This window comes from Podarcis cretensis (genome assembly GCF_951804945.1).
Source record: "Podarcis cretensis genome assembly, chromosome: 7".
NCBI lineage: Eukaryota > Metazoa > Chordata > Lepidosauria > Squamata > Lacertidae > Podarcis > Podarcis cretensis.
This window is the reverse complement of record NC_137176.1, coordinates 54,568,566-54,591,049: the sequence shown is the minus strand read 5'-3', so window position 1 is coordinate 54,591,049 and position 22,484 is coordinate 54,568,566. Positions and strand designations below refer to the sequence as shown.

Here is a 22,484-nt window from a genome sequence, read left to right as displayed (position 1 = left end):
ATACTGTTTGCCCTTTCCGCCTGCCCATTTGTTTCTGGGTGTCTGGCGGTCGAGAAATTGACCTCTACGTGCAGTAAGCTCATGAGCTTCCTCCAGAACCTGGACGTAAATTGTTTCCCTCTGTCTGAGACCACCCTCAAGGGGGCGCCATGTAACCTAAAAACGTGTTCTATAAACAACCTGGCTGTTTCTTCCGCTGTCACCGCATGTGAGCAAGCTATAAAGTGGCACATCTTGGTTAACAGGTCTCCCACTACCATTACCGCAGTCTTCCCCTTGGATTTTGGTAAATCCGTCATAAAATCTATGGAAACTGCCTCCCATGGCCATTCGGGTGTGGGTAATGGTTCCAGCAACCCCGCCGGTGCCGCCCTCTCCCCCTTTGCTCGCTGGCAGCGGTCGCACCCCCTTACATACTCTCGTACATCTTCCCTCACCTTGGGCCACCAGAACTGCCTGGTAACTAACCACATGGTTTTGTGTTGCCCAAAGTGCCCTGTGGTGGGGCTGTCGTGTAGTTGTTTGAGTACTCTACCCCTCAGTTCCCCTTCCGGTATGTACAATGCCCCTTTGTAATACAACGCCCCGTTCCTTTCTTCAAACCCCCCTGTGTTCTCCCCGGCTCCCCTGAGCCCTCTGAGCTTATCTTGGGCGTATTCATCGTTCTCTGTCCCTTCTACCAGTTCCCTTTGCCCCACCAATGCTGCTCCACAAACCCAGTGGTCCTCTGGGATAATATGCCTTTCCTCGGGCGCTCCATATACTCTGGCTTTCGAGAGAGAGCGTCCGCCCTGACGTTCTCTGGTCCCGGTACGTAGCGAATCTCAAAATGGAATTTGGAGAACTCCTGTGCCCATCTCACTTGTCTCTGGTTCAGTACTCGGGCCGTTCTCCAATATTCCAGATTTTTGTGGTCCGTGCACACCTGGACCTTGTGCTGCGCTCCAATCAGCAGGTGTCACCACCGCCGAAACGCTTTATGAATGGCGAGCAGCTCCCGGTCGTACACTGTGTAGCTCCTTTCGGATTTATTCAACTTCCGCGAGAAGAAGGCACACGGTCTCCAGTCCGACGCATCTTTTCCCGGCTGGAGAAGCACCGCCCCTACCGCTCGATCAGATGCGTCCGTCTCTACCTTCATCGGCTTCTGTAGATCTACGTGCAAGAGCTGTTCCTCCGACGCAAACACTTTCTTTAGCTGTTCAAACGCTCGCTGCGCCTCTTCCGTCCAGGCGAATTTCTTCTTACTACTGAGACAATCGGTGATGGGCGCCGTTAAGTGGGCAAAGTTTTTGATGAACTTCCGATAGAAGTTTCCAAACCCCAGGAATCTCTGCACGTCCTTCCTGGTTCTGGGTGTCTTCCATTCCAGTACCGCTTGGACTTTACTGGGATCCATGGCCAATCCCTTGTCTGACAAATGGTACCCCAGGAACTCCACCTCTCTGGTATGGAACTGGCACTTCTCCAGTTTTACCCACAGCTGGTTTGCTTGCAGCCTGCTTAGGACCTCCCGGACATCTCGGACATGCTGCTCCTCGTCCTCTGAGTAGACTAACATATCATCTAAGAAGGCCACACAGTTCTTATAGAGCAGAGGTCCCAGGACGTGATGCATGAAGGATTGGAAGCAGGCTGAGCCCGCCTGTAATCCGAAGGGCATAACGAGATACTCAAAGGCCCCCAAGGGGGTGAACATGGTGGTCTTCCATTCATCCCCCTTCCTCATCCGTATCAGGTTATACGCCCCCCTCAGGTCCAGCTTGGTAAAAATCTTTCCCTTCCTCACCCTAGTCAGAATGTCGTCAATCCTGGGCATGGGAAAGGCTACTGGTTCTGACACCGAATTGACGGCCCGGAAGTCCACGACCAACCTGGGTTTTTTCGAGTCCTTTTTGTTCACAAACAAACACTGGGCTACCCCCCACCGCTCTTGACTCCCTGATGAACCCTCGTTTCAGGTTCTTGTCTATGAACTCCCTTAACTCCTGCATCTCCCTGTCCGACATAGCATACAGTTTGCCCACTGGTAGCTGGGCTCCCGGGAGTAGGTTAATTTGACAGTCAAAGGGTCTATGCGGGGGCAGTCTATCTGCTTCCTTCTCACTGAAAACATCACTCAGGTCTGCGTATTGTGGTGGTATTTCTCCCTTTTCTCCCACCACCATCCCTGCCAGACTTGCCCTAGCCAACCCCTGAGTTTCTCTTCCCTTGCAGTGTTCTAGGCAATGAGCTGACCCAAAAGAGACTGTCCGCTGGTGCCATCCCACTAGCGGGTCATGTAACGCCAGCCAGCTCATTCCTAATATGATGGGCGGCCCCGCCAGGGTGGCTACGTGAAATGCAATGACTTCCGTGTGCCTTGCCACCCTCATTGTCATGGGGACCGTTTGTTGGCTCACTTCCCCTCCCAGAAGTTCCCTCCCATCAATCGTGGTCACCTGCAAGGAATTCCTTAAGGGCAGTGTCTGTATCTGGTGCTCTGATGCAAACTCCTTACTCATGAAATTGCAGGAGCTGCCTGAGTCTAACAGGGCTTTTATCGTGAGTGGATGTCCATTGGGTAGCTCTAGCAGCACCTCCACGATTAGAGCCGCTCTTGGGGGTTCAGGCTTGGGCACGTTCACTGATCCTTGGCCTGGCTGCTGTGCCCTGTCGCTGGCAGCCAGGCGTTGGCTTTTACTTGCTCCTTAACCCCCTCCTCCTCACTCCCAACAGCTCCCACCATTCCTTGCCATCCCTTCCTTTGTGGGCACACTCTGGCAAAATGTCCTGGCTGTTGGCAGAGGAAGCATTTTTTGGCGCTCTTCCCCTCCTTCTTCCGCCCTTCGTTGACGTTTGAAATTCCGTGCGCGTGCGCAGTCCCAATCTCCATTGGTTCCACTGGCGGGGAAGGTTGCTCCGGCATCTCAGGAATGCGGAAATCACTCCAACGCTCTCCTCTCCCTTCCCGCTTCTCCAGAGCCCTTGCCTCTTGGCGTGCTCCAATCGCAAGAGCCGATTTGGTCAGCTGATCCATAGACTCCGGACGGGGCGCGTGGGAAAGTTCATCTTTCACCGCCGGGGCTAGCCCTTCTTCAAACAGCATTTGAATCGGGTCCGAAGACAGGTCCCACCCCAATTTATGTATGAGCATGGTAAACTGTGTCCAATACTCTCGGACGGACTGATTCCCCTGTTTGCATGCCATTAACTGTCTGCATACCACGCCCTGTTCAATCTGGCTGGAAAACATCAAGTCCATCGCGATAAAGAATTTCCGCAAGTCTTTTAGGGCATCATTATTCGATGCCATCAGGGGCCTCACCCATTCTCTAGCTCCCCCCTCGAGGTGCCCAATCACAAAAGCCACTCTTGATTCCTCATCTGCAAAGTCATCAAACTGCAGGTTCAGTGTGTACTGCATTTCTGTCTTAAAGGCTTGGTAGCTTGTGGGTCACCCCCAAATTTCTGCACCAACCCCAGTACCTTCCTTGCGATGGGGGTGGGCTTCCCCTGTGCATCCTGAGCTCTCCTCTCCTCGAGACACGCCGTTAGCAGTGCCAGCTGGTGTTCCAACGCTCTGTTTCTCTCCTCCAGAGTTGGTCCCGCTCCAGCTCCTCCCGCTGCTCCGTCTCCAGTTGGGTTGCTCATGATGCCTCTCTTTCGCACACGCAGCGTCGAAGACTGACGGATTGCTGTAATGGGTTAAGGGGCTGCTTGTGCGTAAATGGTTGAGTTCTCAACTCATGCAATCAGTTTCTAAACTCTCCCAGTCCGCGGAGCCATGGATGCATGGCTACCTCAATCGCTGGCAGAATCCGTCAGTGGGCGCTTCCGGAATTTACGCCAACATAAGAGTTCCTTAACGGAAACTCTCCTTCTGGATTCTCTGCATAACAGTTTCCTGCGTGGAGTAGGCGTCCCCAGCGGAGGTCCTGAAACCTCTCCGCTGTTCTCACTGGAAGTATCTTGGAGCCATCCCTCTGACTGAGTTTCTGCGGGAACTCTCTCTCTCCCCCTGCTGGTTCCTTCCTCAGCATCTGAGGGTCTCCTAGCCTCCTTGAGCCCTTCCTCCACCTGACTCTCCAATGGCAGTTCCCTGGCAATGCGTTTATCTCAGATTTTAATCTTTAAACTGTTGTTGTACAATGTTTTAAATGTATTTTTTATTCTTGTGAAAGCTGTCCCAGTTGTGCTTTTCAAGCTGGTCTTTGATCGTAATAAAATTATGTTATATTATGTTATCAAATAATGAAAACAAATGGTGTGTATGTGTGTGTGTGTGTGTGTGCGCGCACACACACACACACACACACACACACATGCTTAGTTCCCTTATGGTAACAAAGGGGAGTATAAGAAAAATGTATTAATTAAATAAACCCATGACCTTGCACTGAAATTCAACCCACAATTTCAGCACACTTCTGAATTGGCATGCAGTATTCCATGTCTTCCGATTCAAGGGCTATAATATATGGAAGGATCTGTTTAGCTATGGGTGCCCTATAGAACTTCTGCCTTTCTTTCTAAATCAATGCAGCCAGCCCCTACTCCTCCTGTGTCACATGACAAAATGCTTTTGATGCTTAATGGAGTTTCAAAAACAGTTACCGAGGTGATAGAGTAGTGGAGGCTGCTGCTTTGGGTTGCCTGTTTTTTTAAAAAAAATCCATAAATCTCACTGGGTATCTGCAACCTCATGTGCATGCCTAAAGGACCACTGTGGATTGTGGCCTTTTTCCAGAAGAAGGGGGAAATGTCCTGGCATGTTCACAGACAGTGAATCTGTAAAGGTCAGTAGAAAAATCCCCCGGGGTGTGGCCCAGCAAACTGGTTTAGTATCCTAATGTTGAAGAAAGGGGTTTGTGGCTTCATGAGCTTACGATCCACCCATCACCGGTATATTTTAAGAAATACCAAGAAAGAGACAAAATTATCCTATTGAAAGTACTCATTAAATTGCAGGTAATAATTTTATTTTATAATATTGTCTGCATATGTAAAGTATTGCTCAAGGTAGTTTTCTTCATGAGAAGCTGAATCTTTTAGAAGCTTGAAGGCAGCAGAAGGAGATGAAAATAAAAGTGCATGCAATAAAGAAAATAATATATTACCACAATTTAAAGCCGTGGTATAATTACACAGGCAAAGACCTCTCTCATGACATCTAATTAGGAAAGCAACTGCTTGGTAGAATGTGATTCATTCTCCTTTGCATGTAGGGGAATGCTTTCTACTATACGTAATCCGCCAGTAGTAAAGAGCAGGCTTACCCTTACAAGAACAACCTATAATCTCACATACAGCCATGACAAATTTTATAGAGGAGCCTGCTCTCCAGACATTTTGGACTACAACTCCCCTCAGTACCAGCCAGCCAGTGAATTCCAATCTGAATGTGTGTTTTCAGTATCCATTGTATTCCTATAATTGTTTTTTCATTCTGAATTTTAAATTGTTGTAACCCGCCCCAGAACCTGCTGAAGTGAAGGTAATAAATTTTATAACTATAATAATAATCCAAAACATCTGGATGTACGCTGAGGGTCAGGGTGTACCGCTGGGCAGCCTGATTGGATTGCACACGCACAGCAGCCTGATCGGACACCGTGCGAGTGGCAGCCCGTATGGATGCCCGTGCGTGAGCGGCAGCCTGATTGGGCTGTGTATGTGTAACAGCCTGTACGGATGCTGTGCGAGCATCAGCCCATACGGATGCAGCAAGCGGCGCCCATACTGACTGCGGGTGCACACTTCGCTGCTCCACACCTGGGGGGAGGCAGTGGCCCATCGTGTCACACACCCCCTGGGTGGCACCCGGGGTGGCCCACTCCCTCTGCCCCCCCTTCGTACGCCACTGTGCATCTGTAGTTTCTGTAATGCAAATCATTACAAAACAGGTATTGTTGCAAGACAGTGCACCTGGCAACCTACCTTCCCCTTGGCGAAAATGTCCTTTCCATTCCTAACTAATTTCCTCTTGCCAGTGTCTCCCATGGATCCTTTCAAAGTGACGTACACATCTGAGTCTGTTCCTGATTCTGGGGAGGAGTCCGTTGAGATGTACAGAACATACTGTTTAACTGTAGAAAAAGCAAGAGGTATTGACTCTCACTCAATAAACACATACAAGTTAATAGCACTATCCTTTTATTAGGAGACTGCTGGGTGGGCCTCAGTTTGCACAGCAACTGGCAGGACCTCAGGGAGGAAGCCTTGGGATTGGTTCCTGAGCACTTTTTACAATACTAAGGGTGGCATGTAACTAAGTTTTGCTCACAGTAGGCACACTGAAATTAATAAGCAGGAGAAAGGTAGGTCCATTAATTTCAGTAGGTCTGCTCTAAGTTGGCTGCTACCCTAAGAGCCTTTCTGGAAGCCCCTTATCACTCCCAGGCAAAAAGGCAGGTTGTGTGCATATAAGTGTGCTGGCCATGTGCTGGTCTGGAGAATGAGTGTGTGAGTGAGAAATGAGGTTGTCCTTGTGGGATAGTAGTGAAAAAAGACATGCTGCAGACATTTCCTGCAGCATTGCTAAGCCCTCTTGGTGGTCAGGGATTATACACAAGAGCATCTTCTCTTCTTCTAGCTCTTCTTCCTTGAATAACTTGTTTGTGTGTGTGTGGATCTTCACAAGCGGCAAGTCTACTGGTCATAGAGCAACAGAAGAAGTGGCTTTTACATGGATTTACAATGCTGGCATTAGTATCCACTCTGCGTACTGAGGACTTACTGAGCTATTCCCAGCCTGTGAATGGTAATTTTAGCTAAATGTTGCACAGTAAAATAAGCAGAACTATAAGATTTTCCCTTTTCTGACTTTGCCAATTCTCATGTGTCACCAGCAGCAGCCTTTCTTCAGGCTGTAACAGAGAAAAGCATGAGATGCAGGGCCACCCCATTGGCTCTGCTGAGAGATCTGCTCCATAGGACTTCTCTCCCTGAATTGTTTCTATTCCAGCTGATCAGAAGCACCACTGAGGAAATTGGTGTCAGTGTTTTCTTATTTTCCTCTTCCCTACTCTTCCCATTTTCCTTTTTTTATTGTGTATTTTAAATCTTTAAGTCTGCAGGGACGTGTGTGTGTGTGTGTGAGTGTGTGTGTGTGTTACAAATCTGATGAAAGCAGCTCTGAGTGCCCTTTTAGCTGAAGAGTGAGGTAAAAATGCTTCAAATGAAATAAACAAGCAAACAAATCTGTGTGGCAATTAACAAACCTGCTAAAAAGTTGCAGCCAGCTGTGAGAACTGGAAGTTCAGCCACTGTGCTTCCTTCAGCATCTGAAAAATCTTGGACACACGGGAATTCCAGGATTTGTTTGCTTTTTCTGTGCTGAAGTTTCACCTGTACAAAACGAGATATGTATAGATCAAACCAAGCTCCATGTAGGCCTGTAGTTTGTTTCTGGGAAGCTCACAAACAGGGCATGAAACCAATGGACACATTCTATGGCAGGGATGGGTGGACCCATGTTCTCCAGATGTTCATCATCCTTGATTGTCAGCTTCATGGGCTGGGGCTCCTGGGATTTGGAATCTAGCATCATCTGGAGGATGAGAGATTTTCCAATCCAGTCCTATGGTTTGTCCCCAGCTGACATACAGAACTCCATAGCCCTTGAAGACAGCAATGGGGTCTACACCAAATTAGCATCTTCCAAGCGGACACAACCACGTGGCAGTCATATTGTGAGAATCAGCCCTAAGTCCCAGACTCCAGCCATCAGTTCAGATCACTTAAGCTCTACTGGTTCAAAACTAGAGCATGCTATATCCTAAGCATAGTTATTGATTATCTATTGTGTACAAATAATGAGATATTGAAACATTAGCCATGGTGCAAATACAAGCGTTGAGCCACAATTTCAGGCAGCGGCATAGCCGGGGGGGGGCACCTGGGGGGTGTAGCTTCGGGTGCATTTTTAAGGGGGCACAACTAGGTGCCCCCATAACAGGTTTCCTCATTGAGAGAAGCCGTGCCTGGGCCCGCCCTTTGGGGCTGGGGCAGCGGTAGCACTGGCTCCTTCTCCCTAGGGCTGCCCCGGGCCATCTGAATAGAAGAAGGAGGGCGCAGCCATCAGCTGGCGACAGCTCCACTCCTGGGTCAGGCCTGACCCGGGTGACCTGGGAGAAACTGGCAGTGTTGCCGCCCCTCTCCAACGCTAGAGGGAACTGCAGAGGCAGCTTCCTCAGATGGTGGCCCAACACTATGAGCCGGCTGCAGCTCCACCCCAAAGTCAAGCCTGACCCAGGGGCAGAAGTGTTGGAGAGGCGGCGGCAGCACCCCTCTCCAATGCTGGGACCTGGTGCACAAGGGAGCTGTGGAGGCAGCTTCCTCGCATGACAGCCCAATGCTACAAGGCAGCCACAGTGCAGAAGCAGCGGGCTCTGGTGGGTGAGTGCAGTGCCTGGCGGCACACCCCACCCACCTCTGGTGCAGTGTGTCTGCCCCAGGTGGTGATCGCAGATGCTGCACCCCTGTATGCAGGGGACATTGCCACCAAAGGCAGCACAGAAGAGTTCATCTCCCTACATATATAATACCATCTATCATTCTCTGAGGGGACGCAGGTGGCGCTGTGGGTAAAAGCCTCAGTGCCTAGGGCTTGCTGATTGAAAGGTCGGTGGTTCGAATCCCTGCGGCGGGGTGCGCTCCCGTCGTTTGGTCCCAGCGCCTGCCAACCTAGCAGTTCGAAAGCACCCCGGGTGCAAGTAGATAAATAGGGACCGCTTACTAGCGGGAAGGTAAACGGCGTTTCCGTGTGCGGCTCTGGCTCGCCAGAGCAGCGATGTCACGCTGGCCACGTGACCCGGAAGTGTCTCCGGACAGCGTTGGCCCCTGGCCTCTTGAGTGAGATGGGCGCACCAACCCCAGAGTCTGGCAAGACTGGCCCGTACGGGCAGGGGTACCTTTACCTTTTTATCATTCTCTGAATGTTTGAATCAGTCCAGCATTTGCAGGAAAAAACATTCCTTCCTGTAAATACTTATGAAATGTGCATTTATCACCCTCTGTGGAGGATGTTTCTTGAAAACCCTACTTTAAAAATGACTTCAGAATACACTGTAGAAAACATGGTTTTGTAAGAGCTATAAAAAACAAACCACACACACACTCCAATATCCAAAGATTGAGTAAAGCAATAAGTCCATTGATGGGTCTGCTCAGAGCATGACTTCATTGGATATCACCTATTGAAAGTACCATATTTTTCCATCTATAAGACGCCCCCATGGGGGGGGACTCCAATTTAAGAAAATGGGGGGGGGGGAGATCTATGTATAAGATGCCCCCAAATTTTGGACATTATTTTTTTTTGGGGGGGGGAACCTAGTCTTATACACGGAAAAATACGGTATCTAATATTTCATTTAGACCCAATATATTTTGTGTAAATGCTGTTGGGGAAAATGGATTTTCTTGATTTTCATTTCAATCAGGGTTTTGGCCTGGTTTCGGAACAGAAATTGCTTTCGTCACACTACGTGATGACCTCTGTTGGGAGAGAGAGAGGTAAATATGTGCCTGTTAATTCTCTTCAACCTCTCAGACCTCTTTTGATATCATCAACCATGGTATCCTTCTGGAGTGGCTGTCTAAGTTAGGGGTGGGTGGCACCACTTTGTGGTGGTTCCAGTCCTATTTGGAGGTCATCCCCCCCCAGAGGGTGATGCTTGGGGAGTGTTCTTCAGCCCCGTGGAGCCTTCAATGTGGGGTTCCTCGGGGTTCAATTTTATCCCCTGTGCTGTTTAACATCTACAAGAAACTGCTGTCTGGGGTTAATTGGAGTTTTGGAGTATGCAGTCAGAAATATGCTGATGACACACAACTCCTTTACATCTACAGGTGAGGCAGTGGATGTCCCTCTGAGCTTTGCCTCACCCAACCTTCTCCCTGCAACTGTTGGCTACTCTTTTACACTCTTTCTTTGTGATTTCTGCTTTCTTTCATTTCTTATATAGTCCCTTCTTCCAACACAGCTCATCTGTAAGCTTTTTATGTGGTTTATTTTGGTGCCTCCCACTTTCCTTTCTTGTTGGAATTGCCAGCCTTTGTGCCTTCAATAGTTAACCTTTAAGAAACTCCCATCCATCTTGGACTCCTATCTCTTTGAGTGATTTTGACCATTGGACTTCACCTAGTAGTTCTGTTAGCTTTTTGAAATGAGCCTCCTTAAAGTCCAGAGTGTATGTTCAACTACACTCAGATTTCCCTTGCTTGTGCATCACTTCCTCCCAAGGTTCTCTGTACTTTCACTTCATTGATCAGTTCCTCCCTGTTGGTGAGGACAAGGCCCAAAAGATATGACCCTCTTTTTGCATCTTTCACCTTTTGGGAAATGAAATCATCAGCGGAGCAATTTAGAAACAATGCAAGACTTTCAATTACAACTATGAATTAAAAGCTATTCCCCAGAAGCATTTTGACTTTTATTTTGTCAGGGAAAATTCCTTATATTTTCTGCAACACAGCTATTTTGCTGCAATTGATGACGTTAGCTTCAGCATCCTAGACATACTTGGAGAAGCTGTCACTTTGGTGCTCTGCCTCTTTCCTGGGATGTCAGTTTACATGGCAGGTACTTTTGTCAAGGCATTGTCACTGTCTCCCTTTGTTAGTTGCAAGACCAGAATATAATAGCCAGTTTGAGAATATGTAGATATAGAGCCATGTTTTACTAGGTAATATTGAAGTCAGCACCTTGGTGCAGCTGATCCAAATAAATATATGAGAACGTTTCTTACAGCTGCCGACTAGCTACTGAGCCATGTTCAAGCTCTAAACAACTTAGGACCAGGATACCTAGCAGGCCAACATACCTGGCTGATCACTAAGATCTTCAGAGGAGGTTTTGCTGACTATACTATGATCAGTGGAATGTCACCTTGTGATATCTAGAAAGCAGGCCTTCTCAGTTGGTAACACTCACCCACATGCAATCCAGGAAGTGGAAACAATAGCTACTTTTAAGCACATGTCATGTCCCTAGATAATAGATTTCTGTATATGTATATACACACACACACACACACACACACACATATACTCTTTCATTGCTATATTTTGTTATTTTTAGTTTTAATATTTTATGCAAACTCTTTAGGGATCACTGTATTATAAACAAAATAAATAAATAAATAAATACATAAAATGTTCAAATATGTTAGAGAACAATGTCACTCCTCTGCATTAGAGAGGAAACAGGTTTACTCCAGCCCTTGGAAGGACTGAAGGAGCGCAAAACACAATCATTCAAAGACATCAGCTGGAGGTGAAGTATAGCCAGCCACTAAGAAATAAAGCATCTTTTTTCATCCATCCAAACTAGGGATGGGAAGGCAGTAGCCCTGCAGATATCGCTGGACTCTGGCTCCCATCAGCCCCCCCAGCCCCCCCAACCCCTTGGCTCAGCCAGTGGCAATCATCACAGTGAAATCATACTACCATAGTGAAATCGGTAATTGTGTTATGTAATAACACTTCCTTCTGTTTTCTTAACCACCTGTCAACTACTTCACTGAGTGACTCGGGGAGGGAATCTTTCCAGCCCCCACCATTCATGTTTGTTTTTTTAAAAAAGAAAACATTTCTTCCCAAATAAATTTTTGACGCATACTATGGAAACCATAATAGTTCTGCTATAAACAGATATGAATATTATGTGAATAGTCTGATATGTGACAAACAGATCTGAGCATTATGTTACATAAGACTGTTAGATAACTGTTGAGCACAACTAGAAGATGCTTTCTGAAAATCACATCCCTTTAAATAGGAATATGTGGGAGTGTGTGTGTGTGGGAGAGTAGGTTTGTGAAGGATAGCTGGGGACAGCTCTACAATACCTGTATTTTTCAACTGCTCAGAGGCAGACGCAAGGCTTGCCAGTAAAGTGTGGCTGAGAAGACAGCCTGCTGGTGGACAAGATAGGCAGCTTCCTCTCTGTGTGCAGAAGGCAGATAGGAAAAAGGGGAGCAGGGGGACAGAGTGGAGGTCTTGTGGGAGAAAAAAATGAATTCACACGACCCATGTGTGTAGGGTAAATAACAAAAGAATTGGCTGGGCACATAATATAATAATAATATAATATTTTATTATTTATACCCCGCCCATCTGGCTGGGTTTCCCCAGCCAATCTGGGTGGCTCCCAACCGAATATTAAAAACACAATACAGCATTAAACATTAAAAACTTCCCTAAACAGGGAATGAATTCAAAATGTGGGGCTAAACTCATTCAACAGCAGGAGAGAGGCCTCAGTAGCAGAGTTAAACTCAGAAAAGTTAAGCAGCAGTATAATGTGGAAATATAGACCTTTTTATCCCATTTAGTTCACTTGCAAAGTGCTCTTCTCTTTTCTACCCCTCTTGTAGAAGTCATAAAGTAAGTTTAAAACACTTTACTTACAAAAAGTTCCAAAAGTCAGATTCATGCATTTATCCAAGCAGCAGCAAAGACAGAGAACACAGGCAGAATATTAATGAGTAGGAAATACAGAAAGATAGCTTTAAACAAGCAGGCAAGCAAGTGGGGAGGCGTGAAGTTTCAGGCTACACCTAACCAATGCCTTGTGGCTGGGAAGCTGACTGGAATGAGGCTGGAGGAATCTGGGGGTCTAGTGGGCTATGCCTGAAGAAAGGATTGCTCTTGAGTCCCTGGAGATGCACTGACACAGAGCTTATTTGCCTCAGCCTCCAGAGAGGTAGAACAGTCCTGCAAGGGAAAAGCAAGAGGGCTCCCCACCTCCTTCTGCATGCTAGTAGGAAGGAAGGTAGAGGTAAAGCCGGCCAACAAGGAGCTGTTGGACTACCTTTACTGGATACCCAAAAGTTACTGAGTGAAAATTCTGGCTTACTATTGGAGGGGACTGTCTAAATCCCTAATCCAGGAGGCAGTCTTCATGCCCTGGGGGATCTATCTTTGTTGGGGTGTGAAGTGTGCTGTAACATTTAATCCCTAATAAAAACCATGAACAGAATATCCTAGTGATTTGTGGCCATTTGTGCAAAAGAAGAGGAACGAGGGAATGGACACGGGGGCCTTTGATTTAGCCTTGTCCCTGGAAGCCCAACAAGGTTATATAAAGAAGTTTTTTCTTCCAGTATAATATACAAATGCATAGTTAGGATTTACCTCACGACAATGCCACATTTCCCCATCTGTGTCTTCTACTTCCAAGCGAACTTTGCATATCATATTAGACTTCTTATCCAGCTCCAGTGTTGCCTGATAAGCCTCAGCCCTCTGAAATGATCCTTTGGGAATAAAGACTGAAGAAGATGTCCCTTTGTCATCACAAACCGTAAGAGTCAACTTAGGGTTCATAGCATTGCTTGAAATGCCTCTAGTTGTAACAGTGACATCCCAAGTACCTAGAAAAGCAGATCAGTAGGAAATAACAAATTGACTGTAGTGTTGCAGAAATCTGAATTTGCTCCACAATTTTGAACTTTTGTTAGCCACAGAGTGCATGAAATAAGCCAAAAGTTAAACCCTTGATATTTCAATACTAGCAATAGTGCCGTGATTGTTAATCATTTATATACTATTCTGAATTTGTACATTGTTTTACAATTTTAAGTGTTTCTGCTCATATGATATCAATGGGATCAAAAACTGCTGAGAGATCAAGCAAGAAGGACAGAGTAATACTCTGCATGTTCCAGGGCTCATCCGGTCTTATGCTTGTCCCGTGCCTAGAAAGGATGGGTCTGAGCAGTTTCCCCATTGTCCCACACTTTCTAGGCACAGGTCCAAGTGGTTTTGCCCTTGTCACACCACTTTCCTCTGGAGAAGTAATTCTTTAGCAATAAATCGGAGCAAGCATCAATCTGAAGAAAACCCAATTGACATTTGCTCCTATTCAGTGCTAAATATTGCATTTCCCCAGGGAAAAATGGTGGGGCAAGAGCAAGTAGGGATGAGCAGCTGCTCTCAATGCACTTCATTCATCATCATCATCATCATTTATTATTTCTATCCCACCCATCTGGCTGGGTTTCCCCAGCCACATCAGGGCAACCAAGGTTGATTCAGTGGTAAAACTGCTCCTAAACCCAAACTGAAATGGATCCAGATAGTCTGTAGCATCCAGGAACTGCTGCTACTGCCTCACCAACACTCTCTCCACCCCCTTGACCAAGAAAGGGGTTTGTGGGCATGTTTCAGTTCATCACATTTTAAAACAACATTCCTAAATGGGGTTTACCTTTACTTTTTTTACCCTAAATGGGGTGTAGGTGAGGTAGAAAATACTGCTAGAACAGATTAGATATATCAGAAATAGCTTCAGATACAAGAGCCTTTGGTCTGTCATTCATCATGCCTGAAGAAGTCTCCTATTTGTTTTTCTCTCCTCACCACCTTCTGTTGCATCTAATCCCCAAATCTAATTTTAAATCATTTCTTAGACTTCTTAGTCTCTGTATCTCTCTCTCTCTCTCTCTCTCTCTCTCTCTCTCTCACACACACACACACACACACACACACACACTAACTGTATTATCCCGCTTTGCAAAATGCCATGAGGATACATGAATGATGTCACTTAGAATAAAGGTATATTATATTTGAATAGCATTTTTTTGTTTCAACAGACCCATCCCTGAAAGACAAAATAAAATCTATCAAAACAGAATCTTTAATATATTTTTATAATTTTGCATCTCACCATGAAAATTTTCAGCCAGCTTCTCTTTCCTAACTTTTCCAAGAAGTTGCACCTCTCGTTTCACTTTTCCATCACCAACTCCACTGTCCAACCATTGCTGGCACAGGAATACATACTGGTCACTATTCTTCTCTGATTCTTGTATCATTATTCGGTCAAGGTACCAACCCGCTCCATAACCAGATCTATTGTGTTCCACAACCACTTTGCTCAACATTCCTAGATCTATTGCTGGGACACTGAAGGTATTCAACTATTGGGAAAAGGAAATAAAGCAGGGCCAACATCCACTTAATAAAAACATATTAAACATCGCTCAGTTCAACTACTCTGTTAGAAAAGAGAATCGTTTTCCTGTTCAGTTGTTCCTTTTACTGGTACTTAAACACAAAACTGGTTCAATAGCTTTTAGATACCTTATTCATATACAGAGGTCTTCTTGTTCAGAGACTAGTAGAACTCTGTCCTGCCTAAAATGCTTTTGGGAACTTGAGATTGAGATACATTTATTAACTAAATGATTTATTAACTAAATGCAGCTGTTGCTGTTAACTTTACAGGTAGACCACAGTGGCTGAACAGTATGTGCAGCATAAACCCAGCAAATCCATAGCTGTTTCAGGATTTAAACTCATTGGCCAGCTCCCTCTCTCTGGTATTTTGGTCTAAATTGATGACTTTCAAACTGTGTTGTTTGGAACCATGGAATTCCTGCAAAGATTCCTGAATTAAAGTATTAGTAATAGAAGTTCAATTTCCACCGCACAGCTTGTCATACAATACAGAGCTGCAGGGGAGTTCTGGGTGTATTCAAGGATATACACTCAGTTCACATGGGCCATTAGGACTCTTCAGTATCCCATATGGACCCTACAACACCCCCTCCCCGATTCTTCTGCAAAGGTTCTTTGGCAGGAATCTTGAAATGAGAAGGATTCCATGGACACAGAAAGCTTGAAAATGACTGGTTCATACTAATACCATGCATGATTTTCTCCATCTACTCAGCAGCAACTCTGTGAATGACAGCACAGTGCAATACAACAAATCAACCAATTTGTGTGTGTGTGTGCTTAAGTTTTACTCCTTATAGTGTTTCAAATTCTAAGTATAGATGGCAATGCTAACAATGGCCAATTAGACTGACCACAGAAAGCTATCAGTCTTCTGTGCATGAGAGTTTGATAAAGACAAGGAAATGGTGTGGGTTTTTTAGTGCAAATGAACACTTCTAATACTATTCTAGCTTCCAGTAAACAACAGTGCAGTAGCAGCTGCAGAGATGCATGTTGGGATGAATAAATTATATTAGAGGGAATGAATGTGTGCCCATTTGAGAGAGAATATGAGCGGGTGGGTGGAAGTATGGGCACATGTGGGTAGCAAGACGACCAGATGGATGGAAGAAGCAGCAGCAGCAGCTATAATTTTACTTGTTGACAACTTCTATACAATGAGACAAAGAAGAATGAAATAAAACATGAATAAATTAAAATAAAATGGAAATGCTTTATGATTTTAAAAATCAGATTCTTACACATATCTTTTGGTCCAGGTATATTCTACAAATACTCCCAGGAAATGTAGCCTGGAGAATATAATTTCAACTAGAAAAATAGAATTTCTGACATTTTTACCTTCACATATTTATACTCTTCCAAAAAACAGTTACCATGACAAAGTACAGCTCTTAATGGGAAGTATAAAAAGCCCCAAATAGTCAATAGTCAAGAAGAATGTATTGTAAATAACTTCTGGAACATTGCACCACTTTTGATTTTGTTATTTGAAATGGCAAATCTTGTTATGATGGCACACTATATGCAGAGTTGTACATAATAGGCTATACCAGCAATATTCATCTTTCTTTCCTGTTAGTACTTTTCAGTTTGAAATCTATCATTAATCCCTTTCAATAGGACAATAAATCAAAGTCCTCCGGAAACAGTGGTCAAAATCACCCCATTGTTATCAATGAATTTGCCTTATGATGCATTAAATTACACAGCTCTCACTGTTAGCCAGAATGTATTTTTGTCCTATGTTATTTCTCCCTTTGTGTAAAGACACATACACTTCATTGGAAATGTAATTGATGAAAAGCAAAACCATTTTATTAAATTGGCTCGCCTGATTTAGATTCTGCTTTAGTTAGGCAAAATGACAATTTCCTACTCATTTAACCCATTAAACCAATGAGAGCATTTAACTAGAAAGATAATTACTTAAGCAATACAAACCAGCTTCATTCACTGTGATTTGATTTAATTGAATTGCTTCATCTTCTTCTATCATACAGTTGTGACAGCTACAAGCAGTAAATTCAATTTAGGCTTATTAATGTGGCTGAATCAGATTCCCAATTTTTGGAAGGGATCTCGTGAGTCATGTAGCTCAACCCCTGCAGCAGCAGGATTCACTACACTGACAGATACTTATCAACTCTCTTCTTTTAAATCTCTAGGAAGGGAAATTCAACAATTTTCATGTGCAAGTTGTTCAATTGCTCGGCTGTTTTAGTGGTTACAAAGGGCCAAACTAGCCAAGGCGTTGCAGTTCTGTGATCAGATATTCCATCTCTTCGCATTTCTTTTAAAAGCAGCAGTGAGATATCTGCATCGGATTTGGATCCTGGATTTCTGTTCAGAATTATATGCAAATATCTAATATCATAGGCGCAATTCACCAAGTACTGCTGCTGTTCAACCTCAATTTATTTCAGCAGGTCTTGCATTAAGCTCCCAGACAAACCCCATTAAATGAATGGAGGTTGAACTACAGCAGTGCCAGTTTAAATTTTATATGCATGGTATTTATTTCTATACACATTCCTTAAGAGAAGTGATTTGTATAGGAAAGAGTCAATAGAAATTAGAATTATGGCATCCTGCGCTTATAGTTCCAGGAATATTCCCTTAAGGCTGCAGCTGTAAAGCTTGAGAGGCTCTCCTTTCTCTGTCATTAAACACAGTTGTTTCAGCAGGGTATTGATGCACATCACAGTCATCTGCAAATTGTATTTAGAATCCTTTAAATATATAAGGTTATCTTAATATCCTCAGAGTCCTTGGGAGCTATGATATGGGAATTCCTGGAGTTGCAAGAGATTTTCCAGTTGGCATGCAGCTACCCTGTGGAATAGCAGCTGAAGAAGCCAGATCCGTCTTCATGGAAAGCAAAGGAGATGCAGATCTGAATGGGGAAATAACTCGGGTCTGGATCTGGACTTGGTTATGTTTAGAACAGACTCACTGAAAGAGCCCCAATGTCTCCATCTAGCCATGTCTAGGTCTGGACCCAGCCCCCTCAGCTTTGCAACTTCATGACTCCTCCAAACCCCCATAAACTTGTACAAACATTCCCAGAGCTCCTTTATCCACCTCTTTTTTATTTTTTTATTCCAGCCCTTTGGTTATTGAATGATAGAAGGTGGCTATTTCTGACAGCATCAGCACTGCTAATTTGCCAGCATTTAAGAGTTGTTTTGCATGTGTGTTTTGGATGTGGCAGCTCCTTTTTCTTTGACTTTCGCAAGCAATATAGAGAGGGAACACCTCTTAAGTGTCTTTTCTGAATTTTTCATGATTGCACATAGCAATGCCAGTGAAAGCAGAGCTTGAGGTAGCTGTGTTGTGAACACTGATTGAAGTTTACAAAGCCCCTCAAAATAGCAGCTAGACAAATTCTAAGCCTACCTGACCCTTTGCAAAGTATGCACATGACTCTGAACACCTAAGTCTTCTTTTGTAAGAGTCCCCATTCTCCCCGAATATTGTAATGAAGACATCTGCTTCTGTTTCTGCTGCAGGTAACGTTCCTGTGTGGACACTGATTGAGTAAGTAACCGCTGTGGAAAAAGATAAACAATAGAAAATGTGACAAAGAAACCTATGAGAAGCATAAAATTAATATGTGTGTAAGAAATAAAACCAATAAAACCTTCCTCTTTCATAAACAAACCACACAGGACCTGCTTTATGAACTTAAGTTATGAGAAAAATCACTTATCCAAAAACAATAAATTAGTACCCAAACCTTGCTATACACACCACCAATTTATATATAAGAACAGAGTATTTTACTTCATTGTTTGCTTTTTGATGGTTGGCTGAGAAATGGAGGGAAGGAGTAAAGGGGAGCAATCAGACAAACCAGAGAGCATTTTTTTCTGGGTTTTTGGGGGAGTGGCTTTTGGGGGTCAAACTTCCATGGTCATGAACACAACCGCTTCTGGCACAACAGAACACCATGACGGAAACCAGAGTGCACAGAAACACTGTTTACTTTCCAGCCGCTTACTTTCCAGCCTACCGTTTACTTTCCAGCCTACTCACACTGGTATGCTTCCAAACTGCTAGGTTGGCAGGAGCTGAGACATAGCAATGGGATTCCAACTGCCGACCTTACAATCGGCTACTTCATCTATTTTTAGTAGGCAAGCAATTAAGTTTTAGGGCAGCCCTCTACAGGTCGACTCAGAAGTAAGTCCCACTAAGCTCCATGGGACTTACCCTCAAGTAAATTTGTATGGAAGTGCATATTTAATGAAAACAAACAGGTGTACAAAAGAGTATTTATGGCATTTGCTTCTATTTCATCTTGGTACTTATCTTCCTTAATTCCTGATTTACTGTATCTCCCCAATAACATCCCTGCTCTCAATATAATTTCTTGCAATACACCACACATGTGCACACTTCCAAAACCCATAATACATGGCTACTAAAAAGTAGTTCCACTTTTTAGCCCAGTGTTACAAGTTTATAGCATTCTGCTTATTATTCAAATATGAACATCAGATCTATACTGTCATTCCTGACTAGAACTTTTGTCACCGAACGATGCCAATATGACTTAAAAGTGCAATTAAATAAAGCTTGATTCATTTCTTGCAGAAGCCAAGAGAAACAAATCCCCTTTTTTCATATTAATTGCAGGACTTAACTCCAGTTAGCATCTATTCATTGCTGCTGATGTTTCTGTAGAAAAAAAGAGTAAAGTTAACAGGGCTAAAGCCCTGCTGTTTGTTCCAGATCAGCTGCTTTCCCTTTGAGCCTGCCAGTTAGATAATTGCTGCCACTACCAATTAAAGTGCTATGAGGAAGTAGCTCAACTCTTCACATCGATCTGCATTAATATTATTCACTACAGACAGAAATCATCATCTAGTATGATGCCTGGATGACAACACATAGTTTTGTATACGTCTGCATAGTAATGCATACGTCTTTAGGCAGCATGACAGAACAATTTTTAGAGCAGTAGCTGCATGAACTCTGCATAGCACTGTGCAACTAAATTTGCTAATTTATCAGAGTTTGAGTTGGGATGTGAAGGAAATCACTTTTAGTGAGACCCAACAGAACCCTTCATTTCAGATGCAATCCTGCAAGAGTTAGAGGTGCTTAAAGTGAGATGGACAGAACATAATTACTTAAATAAAAGTCCTACTTAATTTAATGTAACTTAAACATGCCTTTCTCCAAGTTTTTAAACCCAGTTAAACCAGATTGCCTGTACTTAAATATTTTATTAAATTTGTATACTGCCCTTCATCCACAGATCTCAGGGTGGTTCACAGCCAGATCCTCAACTGGGAGAAGCCAGCATGGTATTCCCCATACATTCCAAGTCCTTATTCAGTTCTTATCAGTGCAGGCAGAACGTTATCTGCATTGGGAGTGCTGGTGGAGGTTTTAATCGACACCCCCCCCCCCCCGCATTCCGTCTCGCACTCCCAACACAGACAAGATAGTTGCATATTAGCACACTAATTGAAGCTTTGAACTGCTGAACTGGATTGCTGGGAAATCGAATGGGAAAGGGGTGTGTGTGTGTGTGTGAGAGAGAGAGAGAGAGAGAGAGAGAGAGAGAAGGAAGGAAGGAAGGAAGGAAGGAAGGAAGGAAGGAAGGAAGGAAAGAAAGAAAGAAAGAAAGAGTTGAATGTCTATGTGTGTGTTGAACAAGTGTGTTAATGGCATTGCCCATGACTGGCCATCCCTTCTGGCACACAGCCAAATGTCCACCCACCACATGAGGCCCTTATGAGCAGGAAGGTTGTTCACCTGCTCTAGAATAATGTATAGCCCTTCCTACCATGTTTTTCACAGAGGTAATTTCTGGAAGACAGCATGTAGTTTTGCTTGTTCTGTGGTTGGGAAACATACCCTTAAGTGGTGCTTTATCTGGTCTGACTGCTGCTAGCTCTGTCACAGACTCAGATCCATCTTCTTCAAAAAGCCATTGATTTAAAGGGTGAAAGCCCAGTTCTTCTTTAGTGTCCAAGTCTTTCATCCGGAGCTGCAGCCAAGAGGACATGGAGGACCACAGATTAGAACAAGCCAATTCCTACAAATGCCTCAGGATGCAGTTTCATGACTCCTATACAGTAAGAGCAGGATTTTGATTTTTATTCACAGAAGGAGGCAAATTTGTTCCAGCAGCTCCACAGGCTTTCATTGCAAAAGCTGAGAACCAGATTTTGTATGGAGCCTCAATCTCATTTCCTGGGCTTAGATTTTCCTTAGAAGGAATTCAGTTCTTCTTCCTTAGAGCTGTAGTTATTACAGCTAGTACTGTGTTGCTAGTACTGCCATGAACTTGAAAATTGGACTTGTCTCATTAAGTAGATTGTCATGGATGCTCTCTATTCAATGCTGGCTCCATTGCCTTGCCAATGTCTCTGTTGTAGCAGATGTTGCTAGATTCTTTTGTGTCTACATGGAAAAAATGAATCAATGAGGGGTGGGGTTTTTATCTGCTATCTTTGGATCTATGTGTGTTTATACAATAAAAGATATGGACACACAGGAGTCACATGCATCACTAATGGGCCATTTATACCACCAGGTCCCTGTGCCTGACTTGGTCTGTTTCTGACAGATATATGCAATCCAGCAGTGGGTCGAATGGTCTGTATGTGCTGTAGAAGGAAGTGAGGGGCAGATGGGGCTCATGAACCTGGGAAGGTAGCCCATCTAGGAGAAAGAAAACTTTGATCCTTGTATGCCTCCTCCTGGCAACTCCTGCAGCCAAGCTGGTGCCAAACATATTACTCTGCTTTACTTTTGACCACATCAGCAAGACCAAGAAGGGGTCTTGTCGTCAGGGCAGCCCAGGACCTTCACACACACTTTCCAGGCTTGCAGTCTGACTTCACCCCTGGAGGTGCACACCATTGTCTCTCAAGACAGGCAGATGCCAACAACAATTCCCTTATGAGGCAGTTTTCTGGCTGATACTTCTAGACTCTTTCTTGAGGAGTCTAATAAATCTACTAACGTATATATATCTTCAAGCTGTGATATCTCTTAATTTGCTATTATTGTTAGCTCCTACCTCAGGCATCCCCAAACTCAGCCCTCCAGATGATTTGGGATTGCAATTCCCATCATCCCTGACCACTGGTCCTGTTAGCTAGGGATGATGGGAGTTGTAGTCCCAAAACATCTGGAGGGCTGAGTTTGGGGGTGCCTGTCCTAGCTTGTCACTTTTAATAATTCAGCATTGAGGCAGTGATTTTGTGCTTCTTTCTATTTTGTACTTTGCTTAATGGTTGATCAACCGTAATAAACATTTGATTGATTGATCATAATGAAATAGTGCCTCAGTCTCTCAGAGGGTTAGCTAGGAAGAGGAATTCCTTACTGTCATTTAAATTGTGATTCTGTATCACAAATAGTGCACCAAGAGCCAGGCTACACATTGTTTATTTATAGCATTTATTCTGCCTTTTCACGAAATGAGCTCAAATGTACGTTTCCTTGCATTTGTTGTAAAATGAAATTACGAGATTCACTTTTGATAAAACAATTAATTACTTTCCTGG

The 22,484-nt window shown here is 44.2% G+C and overlaps 1 protein-coding gene across 3 annotated transcripts in view; it reads right to left on the bottom strand.

Moving 5' to 3' along the window:
• RP1 (RP1 axonemal microtubule associated) overlaps nt 1-22,484 on the bottom strand; it is a 187,271-nt gene that overhangs the window by 22,576 nt on the left and 142,211 nt on the right. For all 3 annotated transcript variants that reach the window (XM_079983336.1, XM_079983338.1, XM_079983337.1), the window contains 6 exons: nt 20,824-20,956; nt 18,352-18,503; nt 14,657-14,909; nt 13,120-13,358; nt 7,203-7,329; nt 5,920-6,068 (listed from right to left, as the gene is read on the bottom strand). In XM_079983336.1, the coding sequence (XP_079839462.1) occupies nt 5,920-6,068; nt 7,203-7,329; nt 13,120-13,358; nt 14,657-14,909; nt 18,352-18,503; nt 20,824-20,956 (1,053 nt within the window). The remainder of the gene's footprint in view (nt 1-5,919; nt 6,069-7,202; nt 7,330-13,119; nt 13,359-14,656; nt 14,910-18,351; nt 18,504-20,823; nt 20,957-22,484) is intronic.